The sequence below is a fragment of the Schistocerca americana genome, chromosome 1 (genome assembly GCF_021461395.2).
Source record: "Schistocerca americana isolate TAMUIC-IGC-003095 chromosome 1, iqSchAmer2.1, whole genome shotgun sequence".
In the NCBI taxonomy this organism is placed as follows: domain Eukaryota; kingdom Metazoa; phylum Arthropoda; class Insecta; order Orthoptera; family Acrididae; genus Schistocerca; species Schistocerca americana.
In genome coordinates this window covers 119,082,223-119,100,761 of record NC_060119.1, presented here as the reverse complement: position 1 = coordinate 119,100,761, position 18,539 = coordinate 119,082,223, and the positions used below count along the sequence as shown (strand labels likewise).

The 18,539-nt window shown below is 38.5% G+C and overlaps 1 protein-coding gene across 3 annotated transcripts in view; it reads right to left on the bottom strand.

Moving 5' to 3' along the window:
* Nucleotides 1-240: 240 nt before the first annotated feature.
* Nucleotides 241-18,539, bottom strand: part of LOC124620577 (protein maph-9-like) — a 153,171-nt gene continuing 134,872 nt past the window's right edge. For 2 of the 3 annotated variants that reach the window (XM_047147080.1, XM_047147079.1), the window contains exons 7-8: nucleotides 13,185-13,378; nucleotides 241-639 (exon numbers count right to left, since the gene is read on the bottom strand). In XM_047147080.1, the coding sequence (XP_047003036.1) occupies nucleotides 459-639; nucleotides 13,185-13,378 (375 nt within the window). In that variant the 3' untranslated portion in view covers nucleotides 241-458. Of the gene's footprint in view, nucleotides 640-9,618; nucleotides 9,728-13,184; nucleotides 13,379-18,539 lie in introns of all 3 variants that reach the window. The other variant, XR_006980195.1, reaches the window with a different exon arrangement.

The window sequence follows — 18,539 nt, the reverse complement described above, 5'->3', positions numbered from 1 at the left end:
CCGCCAACAAAGACAATAAGAATAATCATAAAAACAATATTAACATAACAGAAAAATTACAATTTACAAAACTGATACTATATCTCAATAACATTACAAAATATGAGATCTCAGTATTTTTAGAAATTCCACATACAGTCTGCCAATATTGTTGGTAAAAAAAAAAGACATGTATGAGATCATATTTTATGCTAAGAAATGAATGAAATATATTGTTATAACTGAAAGATGCTTCCAAAGAATTCCTACATTTCTCTTCTTTAAATAGGAATCTCATTATGATCCCAGAAATGATCGTTTTTCTGGCAACAAAGAAATTAGGAATGAACTTAAAAAACAACATTAACATAACAGAAAAATCATAAAAATTTATTCTTAATTTTTTTTTAATTTTTCGAATAAAATTTCTGTTGGAGAAATGGTTCTGATATGTTCTTAACCTGATACCAGTAAGTAAATTATGTTAGTTGTATTGGCCCTCCACCTGGATTCCATGGTACAGGTGAAACAGGACCTGATCGGCCAAATTTTTTCCTATGTTCCACTCTCTCCAGCCAGTCTTCAAATGCCTGCTCTGCCTGATACAGTCTTTCTGTGGCACGCATCTGTTCTCTCTGTATCTTGACTCGGTTACGTCGCCTGGAATGGTTATTGCAATTTGTAGAATATGTCTGTATGCTATGAAAGTGTTCCACCATTTTACATTAGATATTTTATACTTACATGCACCAATAGTGGACATATTCTCATGGCTACGAAACATATCAAGGAATATAATATACAGGATGAGACGCATAAAGTATAACATCTTTTTTATTTCTTAAACAGTTTAAGATATTGCGAGGCACATAATTTTGTGTTATGCTTAATGCTCTTAATTCATTTATTAAGAGTTGCAAAAACCCTGTTTCAATATCTTGAAATATTCACAAATGAAAGGGTTTTACATCTTATGCAACTCACCCCTCTACAGATATTTTACACAAGACTTAATGTGCTTAGATTTATTATTCATAGCACAGGCCTTCAAAAATATGGAGCAACTAAAAACACTAATTTTCATTCACAGATTAATAGACTGATACAGTAGGTGTAACATACACAGAATGATGATGTATCATGTTTACTTTTATTGATCACATTCCTGCAGTTAAAGTACACATTAGTTGAATACTACACAGCATTCAAGTTATGTTATATTACTAAGAATGTTCACATCAGTTGAATCCGCTAAGAAAAGTATTGATGGAATAGAAAGGGTTGGCTACCTTTAAGTTCCTCTTAAATTTTAAATTATAATTCATTAAATTATTCTTGATTTCTGACCAGTTACTGAAAATATGTGTTCCTGGAATAACTGACATCTTTTTTGACTCAAGTGAGTGATGTTTAAGTCTTTGTGCAGATTGTTCTTATTCTTCATACTAAATGTTTGAACTAAGCCATTGGTTAAAAGAGCTATACGTTATTCACAGTTAATTTTCTTAAGGACTCACCATAAAAAAACCATTAGTTAGTATACTTAATACTTTGAACATATTTCCACAACACACTTCAATTCACAGCAAAAATCATTCATGTTACATGCTTTTGGGCTTAGCTTGGACTGAGAAATTGCCTTAAAATATAATACCATTCGACACAGATGGGTAGACAGGTCAAATATTACATGCATTATATATAGTGTAATTGGAAGGGAACAAATACAAAATGCACACGGGATCTATTCCAAGAAGAATTGTCCATCATATGGAAGAGGTCATCCTGGGAGCAATCTAAAGCTTGGGTTGCTGCTAGGTGAAGTAAATTATTCATGTCAGAACCAATGGCATCTATCAACTGAAATTGAAATTTTATTGAAAAAAAAGGTGACTACTAAAATCAAGCAAAGCACCAGGCCCTGGGTATAACTGGCTGATTTTGAATTCAATATACAGCACCAGAAGTCCCAATTATTACTTTTGTTTATCGAGAACCTCATCTGCAGTAAATAAATAATCTCATATGACGGGAAAAGAATGCAGGTCAGTCATGTTTACTATAAGAGCAAATATGTTTTGCAGAATTACAGACCAGTATCTCCCATTATTGCCTGTTTTAAAATCTTAAAGCATATTCTAAAATCAAGCATAATCTTAAAGCATATTCTAAAATCAAGCATTATAATGATCCTGGAGGAATGGAAGTCTCTCTCAAAGACTTAGCATTGTTTTTTTTTTTTTTTTTTGGGGGGGGGGGGGGGGGGGAGGTCTTGTAATTGTAAGAATGTCTTGCAGTAGTAGATGAAAGTGAATTGGCAGAGCCTGTCTCCTAGATTTCTGAAAGGTGTTTGACATTGTACCACATGGAAAACTTATAACTAAGATTCAGTAATGAAAGTTTTGTAGAACATAAATTATTTAGGAGTAAAGGCAGCAATTCACAGATTAGTAGAGGCATTCTGTCAGTGACAGGCACATAAACATAGCTGAAAACTTTGTTAACTTCCAGAAGAATCCTGTTTTGATCTAGAGGATACATATGAAGATACAGATACACCATGCTGGCTGAAGAGACAATGCCAGGACTGCAGTTCTGCATGTTGACTGGGGTAAGGGTTTGTGTTGGTTGGAGTGGGAAAGTGGAGAAAGGAAGTGGGGAATGAGAGGGAGGGAAGGGTAACTGACAGCTCAGAGAGAGCCAGAAGGGGCATGGAAAAAGAGTGTGACAGGGACACTGGCACTGGTAAATTTGTGCACTCCACTTGCAAGGGGGTGATAGAACAGAGGAAGGGGAAATGCTGGGAAGAGGGTGTGGGTACAAGATGAGTGTGGTTAGGGTCCTGGGGCAGGGCAGGGCAGGGTAGGGTAGGGTAGGGTACAGTGGGGTGGGGTGGGGTGGGGTGGGGTGGGGTGGGGTGGGGTGGGTGTGCGGCTGGGGGCTAATGGAGATTGAGACCAGGAGCATTTCATCAATGAAGGATGTAAGAACATCACCCACCTACGTAGTTCAGAAAAGCTGGCGTTGGGGTATGGAACCTGTGGTGTGCGTCCTGTACGACCTTCGGTACACACACCATCAGATTATTTGACTTCTCGCTCTAACGAAGTAGGCGAGTGTCAGCAATATGGTTCGTGGTCTTATCGTGGCATGTTTATCTTCTGCCGTTAGGTCACGCGATAGAAATGTCACTTGCACGCTTAGAGTAGTAGATTGACAGTGACCAACTTTAAACAGAACTTGATTAATTTTCACACACATTTATTAAAATAGTAACAAGCATAAACCTCACATAACTTGATTCTGGATGCTATTTACAATTGACAATCTGAAGTTCCTTTGGTCTTGGTACGTTAATCTTATTCTCACATATCTCTGATACTTGACAAAGTGCCTATACATTTCTCTTCATGGCTATGTACAGGAATATGATAATCTTATTAGGTACAGACTGAAACATGACTATAGACTGGTACAGACAAATGCAGACTGGTACAGACAAATGCAGACTGACTGATTGGAGGTCTGTACACTCGTTATAATACCTCGTGCGCTCAGGTATCACTGCGCGAGTGTGATCCGCAAGGAGAAAAGGTTCTATGTTAGCAGCAATCTCATTGGCTGCGTTACATATTAATATGCAGATCGGCAGAAGCAGAATTTGGTCCATCTCTAAGGCAGTGCCATCTCGTAGTGCGGATACGGACGAGTGCTGTGCCTGCGCTGTTGTGCTTAGCGGGGCGCGCTCTAGTGGGAAAGTTGTGTACGTGCTGACTACGTGAAACTATGCATACAACAGAACTACATGGCACAGATTATGAAGCAGCAATTGAAATCAAGAACATTGTGTTCAGCAGCATTTACCACCATTTAGTGGTCAACTCTTGGCCACAGTTTGGTGGTGTCCATTCATTTGAGAGGACATCTGGTTGGTGGTCACTCCCAAATAAAATGCTGTGGAAAATTTCTTCAGAGTAGGTACATGACATGGCTGCTTTAACAGGTGGGCCTGCTTCTGATGGTATAGGATAAGGCTGTGGTCTTCCACAGAGGTATGAGCTGTGTGATAAGGAATTGGGAGCATGTGTGACATTAGGAACGGCCAGGATACTGCATTTATTAGGTGGGCAACAGAATACCACATTGTGAGGGATGGGTAGAACAGTAGATAGGATGTTCCTCATTTCCAGCCAAGATCACAAATAGCCAAATCCCTGGTGTAGGATGTGGTTTCCAGTTTGGAATGATATTGGGTAATGAAAAGGGTGTTCATTTTCAGCTGGTTCTTCAGGGTGATGAGAGGATTAGGGCTGTTTGAGAGTATGGGGTGGGAAATTTGTCTGTAGACTAGGTTCAGAGGATAGTATCTTTCTGTGAAGACCTGAATGAGACCAGCATACTGGACAAGGGAATTCTTGTCACTGCAGATACACTATCAGAGGTGACCCCATTATATGAAAGTGATCTCAGACTATTTTGTTTGTGTCCATAGACCTGCAGTAATTTAGAAAGGGTAATATTTTCCACATGGCTTCTTATTTAATGTATTTATTCACCATGTTCATGATTTGGGCCTAATGTGCCATTCTTAGTATTTATTGATGTGACAAATGCCGAGTTGCAGGCCCCCTATAACTGTCTAGGCAAGTCAGCTCAAAAGTCAGAGGAAGGTAAGGCACATCACCTCCAACAGGACCATGCCAAGTAAAGCACTGTGGTCCTCAAAACAATCTTCGGGTTGATGACTGCTTTACTTTACTATGTCATTTTCAAGTGAGAGTTCATTGCAAAGTACATCAGTGTATATCATTCCTTTTAAGAGCGCACTGTCTTGTGTCAAACATGTTTATGTAGTCCATGTGTATAATGGGATAGGAGTCTTTGCCACTTATATGAATGCTGAACACTCCTGTCTTATTATACATAGAGAATATCTAAACATGGTTGACACAAGGCTGGGCTTGTATATGAAGGAATCAGACAGCTGTCGGATGCCTTCTGTCAGGTTCAGATTCTGTTAGGTGATTCATCATGATCTGTGGAAGGAGGGCAAGGCCACGTTGGAGGAAAGTCTTTGCTTCAAGATAACCAGGGGGGAGTTTGATGGGTGAGGGGGAGAGTTGGTCTCACCATCCTTCCCCAGGTTTGTTCACAGGAAAACAAACCTTTCAGTGAAAGAAAGAACAGCCATCCGCAACCTCGAGACATACCTTGGTTCAGTCACCTTCCCTGCAGACAAAGAAAGGCTCCACCAACACTGTGGAGACTCATAGCAATTACATTAGAGAAAGCATCCACCAATTGACTGATTCCTCCACCTATAAGCCCTGCCACCATGATCGTACCTCAGAAGTAGAGCAGTCCTGAAATCTCTCCCCTGAATCCATCTCCATTCTCAACCCACTGACCACTGCCCATCAGCATTCTACATGCTTCCCAAAATCCATAACCTCAACAATTTTGGTTGCCCCATTGTAGGTGGTTACTGAGTCCCTTTCAAAATGATCTCTGCTCTTGCTGTCCAGCGCTTCCAACTAGCTGCCCACAGACTAGCCTCCCATATTAAAGATATGATCCACTTCATAAGCTCTTCACCCTTTTCCACTACCACCTGGATCCTTGCTCATCACTGTTGACACCCACTCCTGGTACACTAACATCCCTCATGTTCTTGTCCTTACCATTACTAAAAACTACCTCTCCCAATATCCTTCTTTCTCCAAACTCACCACTTTATTCCTTTTACCTCTGACTAATCACATCCTCACATATTACTACTTCTCTTCTGAGGAGAAGATATATAAACAAATCTGTAGAATAGCCATGGGAACATGCTTGGCACTCTCCTATATCAACCTGAGCCATTTAGAGGAAACCTTCCTAGCCTCTCGAAACCCCAAACTCCTTGTTTGATTCACATTCATTGAGGATATCTTTGCAATATTGCCCCAGTGTCAAGACACCCTACCCTCATTCCTCCACAGCCTTGACACCTTCTCTCCCATGCAGTTCACCTGGTCCTCCTCAACCCAATGTGTCTGCTTTCTGGTTGTTGACCTCCACCTCTGTGATGGCTCCATCCATTCTTCTGTCCATATCAAGACAACTAAGCATCAATAGTATCTGCTTTTTAACATTTGTCATCCCTTCCACACCAAAAAAGTTACACCCATTCAGTCTCGCCACCTATGGATGTCACATTTGCAGTGATGAGAATTCTGTTGCTCATATGCTGAAGGTCTTCACAGACTAGCACTATTCCCCAAACCCTGTCTGCCGACAATTTTCCCACCCCCATTTTCTCAGACACCTCTAACATCTCTACTCTTCCCACCATTCCCAAGAACCAGCTGCAAAGGAGCACCACCCGCTCCCCCCTCCCCCATCATTACTAAATATCATATTGGACTTTTCAAAATCCTCCACTGTGGCTTCAACTATTTCTGATCATGCCTTGAAATGAGAAATATCCTACCCACATTCCTTTCCAGCCATATTGAAGTGGTACTCTACTGCCCAACCAATCTACGCAGTCTTGGTCAATCATTATCCCACGCCCATGTCCAACCCATTGTCCCATGGGGCATATCCCTGTGGAAGACCCAGGTGTAAAACATGTCCAATACATCCACCCATCATATCCTATTCTAGTCCCATCAGAGGCTTACTCTATCTCACCAGTAGCAGGGCCACCTGTCAAAGCAGCCACACCAAATACTGTACCCACTCAGCTGCAATTTCTCCACAGGTTTTTATGTAGGCATGACCAACAACCAGTTGTCCACCTGAGTGGCACCAAACTGTAGCCCAAAGCAGAGTTGACAACCCTATATCAGAATGCACTGCTGAACACAATGCACCTGATTTCAGTGGATGTTTCAAAATGTGTGCCATCTAGACCATCCTCCATCCCCTTCCCCAATACCAGCTTTTCTGAACTATGTAGATGTATCCGTACTGATTTATTCAAATACTTGAACAGTACTACACAGGCACAGTAACTTGGTGTTGTGTGCAGTGGCTGCTAGCATACAATGTAAGGGATTTTACTTATTCCTCCTTTCCCAACATCCCCTATGAGAAGTGGCAACATATAGAACCTGGAAGCAGTGGCCATGAATGTGTGACTTGTGCATTTATGAAAGTGGGTGTGTTTTCCTATGTCTGAACTAAGATTAATAGCTGATATTATCTAACAACTTTCTTTCAATGTGCCTGTCTGGTGCTCAGTGCTTCTTCTATGTAGTGAGTAGGAATCTATCCATTTAATATTGTCTCAGAAATTTTTTTCTTCTGCAGCTCAAGTATTAGGCTTAGGCCTGTTATGTTGCCCATTACTCCATAGTCTTCTCACACTTCTTTGGCCTATGGGATTATAATTTATAACTTTGTAATCTAGTCTGCTCCTGTTCATTATGCCCAGACATTCACTTCATTTTCTTCTGTTTTCTCTAGTTTCATTTCTTATGTTAAATACGTTTAAATTCCTTCCTAATGCCAGTAGTTCTTAATCTGTCTACTCTGGTACAGCATTTCACAGCCCCAATAATTCACATTTAAGATGCCTGGCTCTTACATTTTTGTGTGGTTTGTAACTGACCCATGACCCACTATGTAGAGTAGCGTGGAAGGCCATTACTTTATAAAACATCATGATTTTTTTTTATGTCTTGGTTCTAAAGTATCTATATATTGTTCCAGATATGTTTCCAAATTTTGCTACATTTTTGTCTGTATCTTTGTCATACTCATATGTGTAATCATATACCAGATAATTAAGTGGCCAACCTTTTCTACTACTGTATTATTTACTGCTATTTTTGTTCTTACAGGGTCTTGTCCTATAAAAGGCACTGTTTTAGTTTTATTTGTGGATATAGTCATGTTAGTAATGATAGGTCCTGTTAGTGGTGAAAGGTGCAGCTAGCTCTCTGTATCTAAAGCGACTATTGTGTTTTTATATGGGCTTCTTAATGTATGTATTAAATGGTATGGGTACCCTCTTTTCTTTGTTGTGGTGTGGTTACCCTCTTTTCTTTATCACATGCTTTTTCCAGATCGACAAATGCTAAGTGGGTTTCTTAATTAAATTCTGCAAGTTTTTAATTGATTTCCTTCCACAAGTGTTGAGAGACCTATTGGTACATCAGTTCAATTATCATTTCATCACAAATGTTGCATGTGTAAACCTGTTTGTTCTTCATTTAATAAGCACTCTGATATTACTTTTAAATCTGCTGTTCAGGATCCTGGTGTAAGCCTTGTATGTTATATCCATTGAGCTAATCCCTCTGTTACTCTGACAGTTACTTCTATCTCCTTTTTTATACAGTGATATAACTTTTGCTGGTGCTGTGCTCTTAGTATGACACTTCTTTCCAACACGTATTGAATAGATTTAACAGTTTCAGGTGGAGAGAGATTTCACTGTATTTCAGGATGCTGCTCATGCCTGACAGTTTTCCTGTTTTTCAAAACCATCATAGGCTCTGTCACCTCTTCTGTGTATATGTCACCCACATCTTGCGAATCTATATATACTATTTCACCATTTTCTCTATGCCTGTCTGAATGCCAAAGGCGTTAGTAGCGTTTGACTCATAGCTGCTGTTCTATGTTATTTATCTGCACTGTTTCTCTGTCTGCTTTGTTAAGTATTTTCATTGTCTTACAGGCTAGTGCTTGTCCTCTGTGGATGACATCTTCAATTATACTTACAAACTGTTTCCAAGATTCTTGGTGGCCATCTTTTACCATCTTTTTTTAGCAATGTACCTCTTCTGTTTGTAAATCTGTTTTTTTTCTTCTGTTGGGGCCTTAAGACATTCAAGATGAGGTTATTGTTTGAGCTTTATGGTTGCTCCAAGGCCAGGTGACTAGATTTTGAGGCCCCTCTCCAAAGTATCTTTCTTCTTATCTTCTTCATCAGCAGCATTCATTATTGTTTTCCTTATATTCCTGCTCAATGTCTTCATCTGTCTGCTACAGATATCTGTTTAATCTCTTTGATATGGTTCTCTGACACTGTCTTCATTAAGCAAATATACTTTATGAACGTCACAATTTGTATGCTCTTTGGGCAACTACTGTTTTTCTTTCATTTTGTGAACAGATCTATTTTAGACATTATGACACAGGACATCTGCAACTGCAGCGTATGATTTGAACAGAATTTCAGCATTAATTGCATTTTTAGGTAAATGAAAGTGCAACTAGTGCTGAAAGTCCATTCAGATTTATGTGGTAGTCAAGGCAGTTACAGTTTCTTTCTGTTGTTTAATCACATATTTGTTAATATAATTAAATAATTCCTAAATTATAGTGAGAATTATGAAAAAGATTACATAAAAGTGCAGGGTTTGAGTTAAACTTTTCATTGCTGTGTCTTAAAATCATAAGGGTTATTATCATTTAGATCAGAGTAGCATTGAGTCTTGTTGAAGAAATCAACAACCACCACACAGACAATTTATAAAAGAAAGAGATCTTTTTGTCCTCTTTTACAAAAAAAAAAAAAAAATAAGAATCCCATATCAAACAGTGCACATTATGTGCTCATATTATCTAAAATTAATATAATATGAATTAATTCAGTATGAAACTACATGATGTGATACATATTGAATAAAATGTACTTACTTGCCAGATACTAAAGTTAGGTCAACAAATGTGCAGCCAGCACCAGCATAAAGCAGCTAACAATTATAAATTCTTGGCTGATAAAATGAGTAATTTCTTTGTGGAGGAACTGCCAGAAAAAAGCAAAAAATATGAGAAAAAATAAATGTGAAGGGAACAGGAAGGTAACCAGAACGTCACATCAAGGCAAACATGCGAAATATAAGACTGGAAATGAAAATAACAATGAGAATAAAGCTAAGATTTAGATTTCAGAATACCCATTGAGTTGCAGCTAAACTGGATGCTAGAACAACATATTTTGCGTACGTCCATTCTGTAATTCATTACAGTATAACTTTCTGGGGAACAAGTGAGCAGAATGTACAAACAAAGGCTGTATGAATAATAACAAAAAGTGGTAATAGATCTCACAGTATTGAGTTGTCCAAATCTATGGGAATCTTGACTGTTCCATGTGAATAGATTTATTTATTTATATATAAAAAAGAAAGATGAGGTGACTTTCCGAACAAAAGCGCTGGCAGGTCGATAGACACACAAACAAACACAAACATACACACAAAATTCAAGCTTTCGCAACAAACTGTTGCCTCATCAGGAAAGAGGGAAGGAGAGGGGAAGACGAAAGGAAGTGGGTTTTAAGGGAGGGGGTAAGGAGTCATTCCAATCCCGGGAGCGGAAAGACTTACCTTAGGGGGAAAAAAGGACAGGTATACACTCGCACACACGCACATATCCATCCACACATACAGACACAAGCAGACATATTTAAAGACAAAGAGTTTGGGCAGAGATGTCAGTCAAGGCAGAAGTGTAGAGGCAAAGAAGTTGTTGAAAGACAGGTGAGGTATGAGTGGCGGCAACTTGAAATTAGCGGAGATTGAGGCCTGGCGGATGACGAGAAGAGAGGATATACTGAAGGGCAAGTTCCCATCTCCGGAGTTCGGATAGGTTGGTGTTGGTGGGAAGTATCCAGATAACCCGGACGGTGTAACACTGTGCCATGATGTGCTGGCTGTGCACCAAGGCATGTTTAGCCACAGGGTGATCCTCATTACCAACAAACACTGTCTGCCTGTGTCCATTCATGCGAATGGACAGTTTGTTGCATTAATGGACACAGGCAGACAGTGTTTGTTGGTAATGAGGATCACCCTGTGGCTAAACATGCCTTGGTGCACAGCCAGCACATCATGGCACAGTGTTACACCATCCGGGTTATCTGGATACTTCCCACCAACACCAACCTATCCGAACTCCGGAGATGGGAACTTGCCCTTCAGTATATCCTCTCTTCTCGTCATCCGCCAGGCCTCAATCTCCGCTAATTTCAAGTTGCTGCCACTCATACCTCACCTGTCTTTCAACAACTTCTTTGCCTCTACACTTCTGCCTCGACTGACATCTCTGCCCAAACTCTTTGTCTTTAAATATGTCTGCTTGTGTCTGTATGTGTGGATGGATATGTGCGTGTGTGCGAGTGTATACCTGTCCTTTTTTCCCCCTAAGGTAAGTCTTTCCGCTCCCGGGATTGGAATGACTCCTTACCCTCTCCCTTAAAACCCACTTCCTTTCGTCTTCCCCTCTCCTTCCCTCTTTCCTGATGAGGCAACAGTTTGTTGCAAAAGCTTGAATTTTGTGTGTATGTTTGTGTTTGTTTGTGTGTCTATCGACCTGCCAGCGCTTTTGTTCGGTAAGTCACCTCATCTTTCTTTTTTATATATAATTTTTCCCACGTGGAATGTTTCCTTCCATTATATTGATTGATTTATTTATTTATTTACACATCATGTTCCATAGGACCAAATTGAGGAACAAATCTCCAATGTCATGGAATATGTCAGTACATGAAATTACAACATAAAAGTAATAACAGATAAAAATAAATGTTCGTGAACCTGAAAAAAGTCAGTCCATAAGTTTAAGTAAACGCTATCAGCAATACAATAAGAATCTGCTTAATTTTTCAAGGAACTCCTCTACAGAATAGGAGTGACCCATGAGGAAACTCTTCAGTTTTGATTTGAAAGCACGTGGATTACTGCTAAGATTTTTGAATTCGGGTGGCAGGTTATTGAAAATGGATGCAGCAGTATACTGCACACCTTTTTGCACAAGAGTTAAGGAAGTCCGATCCAAATGCAGGTTTGATTTCTGCTGAGTATTAACCAAGTGAAAGCTGCTTATTCTTGGGAATAAACTAAACACTGGTAACAAGAAATGACAATAAGGAATATACATATTGAGAGGCCAATGTCAAAATACCCAGACTCGTGAACAGAGGTCGACAAGAGGTTCATGAACTCACACCACTTATTGCCCGAACCGCCTATTTCTGAGTCAAAAATATCCTTGTAGAATGGGAAGAGTTACCCCAAAATATAATACCATATGACATAAGTGAATGAAAATAAGCAAAGTAGACTTATTTTCATGTCAAAGTATCACTCACTTCTGATACCATTTGAATAGTAAAAATGGCAGTATTAAGTCTTTGAACAAGATCCTGAACATGGGCTTTCCATGACAGCTTACTATCTATCTGAACACCCAGAAATTTGAACTGTTCAGTTTCACTAATCATATGCCCATTCTGTGAAATTAAAACGTCAGGTTTTGTTGAATTGTGTGTTAGAAACTGTAAAAACTAAGTCTTACTGTGATTGAACGTTACTTTATTTTGTACAAGCCAAGAACTGAGATCATGTACTGCACTATTTGAAACCGAGCCAGTGTTGTATATAACATTCTTTACTACCAAGCTAGTGTCATCAGCAAACAGAAATATTTTAGAGTTACCCATAATACTAGAGGACATATCATTTATATAAATAAGGAGTAGGATCCCTGCCCCCCCCCTCCCCCCCCCCCTTCCACTTGACAGTACCCCACTCAGATCCCACATCACAGCCGTTATCAACATTGTGAATAATGACCTTTTGCTGCCTGTTGCTAAAGTAACGGGTGAACCAATTGTGAGCTATTCCCCGTATTCCGTAATGGTCCAACTTTTCATAGAATGATCTCATAAAGAAAATGTTAATCAGTGTCCAGCAAACAGGTCTCTACATGACTATAGAACCAGATCCTGCCACCACTTACATCTTGGTAGGGGAAAAAAGTGTGCTATATAATGGAATTAACTATAAAAAGGACAGAAATAAATGAAAAATGAGTAAAAGGAGGAAAAATAAATACAGAAAAATAAATAACACAATCACACAAATAAGTGAAGAGTGCACGGAAAGGGATACACTTGTGTGTGTGTGTGTGTGTGTGTGTGTGTGTTTTACCAACAGCCCATAAATATTGCTTGGCTGATGGCTATGTCAAAACTGGTCAGCAGTCAACATTTCATTGAGATTCCTTTTAAAGGGCTGGGAGCCTCCATGAATTCCCAGTGTGTTTTGACACAGCACTCAGCCAAACAATATTTTTGGGCTATTGATAATGACTAGACAGTCAAAACTTGTGGAGCCATGAAATAAATTTTACAGTGGTAAACAATATGATCACTGATGTTCTCAGCCAGTAGCAAGGCAAATGTGTACAATTTGTCAAACCTGTTTCTTTCTTGTTGGGTTTTGATTTCAGTATCCTTAAGTGCCTTCCAGGCAGAAAATGCCTTCTGAGCTGCCTCCGCCTTTTCCATCTTCTCTTTTCTCTCTTTGGCTGCCTTTTGTCTTTTCTTCATGACTTCCTCTTTATTCTTTGCTTGGAATGCTTCATCTGCACGTTGTTTCCATACCCGATAACTCTTATTATTTCCATGAGTGAAGAAAGAAAAAATTAGTCAGTTGTAATAGAGATCAGTTGAACATGCAAGTGACATCACTATATTTGAGGTGCCCCATTCTACGTAATAATTAGCAAATTAAAATTAAAACCTAATGAGCTCCATGCAGTATACATACTTGGCAGCACAAAAAAGTTGCTAGAGCTGAAGTTTGAGATTCGCACCAAGTAGTCTGTGAGCTACTAAAATAACAGTGTACACAATACAGCTCATAAAAATTTACACCTTTAATTGTGAGCAGGATAGAAAGAGTAATAAGCATAAGGACACACATTTTTAAAAACTCACAAGGAACCCTGTTGCATTTAATTTCTCATGATGTGGATAAGGAAACTGCAATTACCTTGTTGACTTGGAGTCAAAGATGTAAAATTGTTAAGATACATCACCTAAACATTGGATAAAACAGTACAATGTGTATATAGCTTAGCGTGTTTGTCGAAAGGTTAGACTGAACTTCCATTTTGTTACATGTGATTCAACACTCCTCCCACCCCAACCCAAAGCTGCATATTCTTCTGTTATTGCTATACTGTGTTGCATCTGTAGAGCACTTGAAATTAACAGAGAAAAGGGATCACAGTTATTGTTAAGTTGTTTTGGGCCCTGAAACTGGCAGAACATGATTTCTTCACCAATTAATATGCTTCCACAGATCTCTTGACTTTAGTGAGGAAGTCTATTAAGAGGGAAATAAATCCCTCATTTCTTGGCACCTACTCCCCTAATGTTTATAAGATTACTTCATCTTCTTGGCATGGGGTCTGGCCAGTTTTCTTGTAGCATCCATCTCATTTCTGTTCACACATTTTTGATGGGTTCTATGCATCAACATGTGAGGAGAACACTTAGGAATAATAATCTTGTCTGTTCTGCAGACAATCACAGCACCATCTCAACATGTGTTCTGGAAACTAGTCTTTCAGAAAACAGATTACTCCCTCACAATACAATTATTGAACTGATGGGATTGTGACATTACTCATAATTACTGGACAGCATGAATCCAGCGATCACCCTGTGAAGCACTTCAGGTCCAAATAGAGAGATCCAGCCACATGCCACCACAGACACATCACTACGAGATGACTCACAGACATATCTGTGGTCAAAATGAACATGTTGTGACTTATGTACTTATATTGAACCATTGTTAACTGAGAAAAATACCATTTCATCAGAAAATGCAAAGTTATGTATACACTTGCAAACTGAGCAATGTCTGAATAACTCTTGAGCAAGTTACTCGCAAGTGTGTATGTTGCTCATGAGCTGTTCATGAATTGCTCAATGAGAGCCATCTGCTGTTAGCATTTCTGGTGACGACAAAGGGACATTCAGGCTCAGAGTGCTGATGCACTTGTGAGCAATGTTGCTCAAAGAATGCTCAGACGAGGGAAGCTCTCAGTCACAGCTTTTTCCCCAAGCTGTTCATGAGCTGCTCATGAACATATTGCCCACAATGATAACACACACCTCAATGTTTCACCAGTTATGATGGACATTTTCCTTGGCAAATCCTAACCACTCCTTGAGGACTGCTTGTTTAATTTGTTGTCTGGTCTCCTAAAGCTGGTGCCAAATTGTACCCACTGATCAGGTAAATGCAGTAACATGTTTCAATTGCATTTTGTTTAAAAATTGATTTTACAATGATGTGTTCACCTTCTCACTGTCCTGGATCAGTTGTGAAACACACCACAGTTATGTTCCTTCATGCATTCTGGATTCTTCATTTATGCAATACTGTTGTATCCACCAAACTCACAATTGTCATATAATGTCTTGGCCTTTTGATGATGAAAAATTTTCTTCTTTCATAAGAGCAATGGTGGGGTCATGAATAGCCCGTTATTGATGAAGTCCACGAATAAATGGCTGGGCTCAAAGTGAAATGATTCAGGTATCTGACATATAATCTTCAGTCAACTGCCTGGTACAGAATGAATGATAAGCTTATAGAGATATTTAACTTGCTGCGCTAGACTGTTTTACATTTGTGAGGTATATTCTAATGTAAAAAAAGAACACAGCTTCAGAATGACATTTTAGTGTGAGAAAGGTGGCTCTATAAGGAAGTTAAGCACATTCCACTGTTCAAAGCTGTCTACGTAATGTTGCTAAGCTTTTGGAGGATGTCCTTCTTCAGAGATAACTACAGAATATACATTCACACAGTTGCACACACATACAAACTTGGATGCAGGGTGTGGGGAGATTCTGCAAATGTGCCCGTACAAAGAGCCAGTAAAGAATGCTGTAAGATGCATAATAAAAAATCTTCTAGAGATTCCAGCAGAAATAAATTCAGGGAACTAAACATAATGAAAACAGCATCACTATACATACATGAAAAAATTATCTGTGTAAAAAGTAGCCATGCTGCATTGTCACAAAGAGATACAAAGAGGTATCCATAACTATAACACAAGAAATAAAAATGATTATCATATTGAAGGAAATCAACTCAAATTAACTTGGCAAAGAACCTACAAAATCAGGATGCCTTTTGTACAACAGTTTGCCAAACTATATGAAGATAATAGAAAAGATGCCTGTCTTCAAAAATAGACTAACATGTCACTTGATTAAAACTTCTCCATACAGTGTTAAAAAGTACCTTGAAGTAAAAAAACTAATGTATTCTTTCATATGTAACTGTGCAAATATGTAAAAACTTTCAGAAAGCATAAATTGATTTTCATCTCTGGTAATTATGTACATATACCACTGTTTTTTTATATAGATACTTGTATTTCAGAGGATATTTTTGAAGAAATCAGCCATTTTACTGATGTATGTATGTAGTTATGTATATTTTAAACTTCTAATTTTTCACATATCATGTAAACTTATCCAATACTATTGTACAGAATGGTCCACAGACATAAAAAATTTAATAAATGTCTTAAGTGAGGAAGTCTTGTAGCCAAGCGTGCTAGGTAACAGATAGCGTTCTGAATGAAATCAAGTTCTATGGTTGAAGTCCCCTACAATGCTTCATTTTCGTACTATACCTATATCTGGTTATATAGGTACCAATTTCTAGTTTTTGTAAATAAACAATAAGGGTGCATTATTAGAGAACAATCAACAGTCATTTATTGTGATACTGTTTTCTGCTGTCATCAGTTACCATTATTAGAATAAATTACTTTTGATTTCTGATCGTCTCTCAGACAGTGTTTCCCATTTCTTGAAATAAAGAGCAGAATCTGTCCATGCACCTAATTTGTTTAAAACTCTGAATAATTTATAGAATGGAAACTCAAAACAAGATTGAAATGAACAACTTCCCCAAACTAGTAATGAACAGTTATTTCAACTACAGTTGTTTCCTATGGTACTTCATCCAAAATATGTTATAACCATTATTATTATTATTGTTGTTGTTGTTGGTACTGCTGCTGCTGCTGTCAAGTAGTGAAAACGTTTTCAGTTTATCAATAATGCAGTCTTCACAGGAGCTCTGGATCAGACCCATCCCATAACAGTGGGCTAATGATAGAAGGTGCTACCACTGATTTTAGAGGCCACTGACTTTAGAGGTTTTTGCTAGTTTTATCATCCTGTCCACCAGAAGTGACCCTTTATGATTTCTATCCAACAGTCATTGCACCTACCCTCAGAAATCATTAACACATTTTTGATAAAAATTCTGGCCACCTGCTGGCCACCACACTGAGTAGTAAAAGCTGATCACTTAACTCAACAATAAAGTGTTAGAATCCTTGAGCCCAGCAGAAGGCATGAGCTGTACATGCAGTAATCTCTAGAGGGAGTTTTCTATCATTTGAATAAAATGTTTCCATATTTGCTAATGTTTTAGTGGTAAATGGCACACAGAATTAAAGAACAGTACCAGTGCATGAGGTTAGGGTTCCATGGCTACTGTTGCCTTCAAAAAACTTTACTAGCTATGTAACTAACTGCATCATCATGTTGTTTTATAAACCAATGTTTTGGCCACTATTGGAAATGGCCTTCACCAGAGTGGTGTGAATATTCCACTCTAATGAAGACCACTTGCAAGAGTGGCCAAAATATTGCTTTACACAGCAATATGAGTTTGTGAATATATACACAGAAAAGTTTTATTGAAAAACACAAGTACAGTGTTCAATACCATACATTGTCTAATATTTTGATTTGGTATTTCACCTTCTTAATGAAAATATATGTCTAATCAATGCACAGCCGTTGTTTATTTAACTTCCTTATATGAAAATATGAAATGCTGTGCAAAAATATCTTCATAAGTGTTCTGGGCTGGATGTCCATCTCTGAACATCTCACTCTCAATGATTGCTTTGTAGAGAATGTTGATAATAACACTTTTGGGATGCATGAATGCATTCAAATAATTTAACATGACCCAGAGACAGCTCAAATTCATTAGAGATTTTTGTGCCGTAGGCAAGTAGTGTACTTGCCCATCCCCTTCCCAACCCTAAATCTGTCATTTAGATGGATGATACATTAGTGGATGTTACTTTATTTGACCTTGTGGTCTGTGGATTTCTGAGTCCAAAAAGAATGTCGACCCTTCTGATATTATGAAGGTTGTATTCTCCCAAGCAATTCTGATGCAGAATGTTAGGAAGACCCTCTGTGATTCCTGTTTTCTTTGTAAAGTCACATGCATCTACATGAAGGACCTATGAGGACATGATGAAAAGTAATGTCCCCCAAATTTTTTATACAAAAACTCTTACAGCTTTTTAAATAAAACATTATTAACATTCTACACCTTTATTCTTACATCTATATATTTATTTCTCAACATAGTCACCCTGGCAACAAACTCATTTCTCCCAATGAGAGAACAATTTGTTGTTAGATTGTTTGACTTTGTTCATAGAGCCACAACCTCACCACTGCTTGCATTGCTTCATCAAAGCAAATTCCTTGAGCATATTCAGTATGTTTTGGAAGCAGATGAAAATTGAATTGGATGGGGCCAAGGTGGGACTGTATGGAGGGTGAGCAATGACAATGAACCCAAGGTATGGGATTGTTGTAGATGTCACAGTGCTCAAGTGTGTTCTGGCTTTTTTGTGCTGAAGGAGATGGTGCTCCATGTGTGGGTGAACTCTCAGAATTTGAAACACGATTATAACAT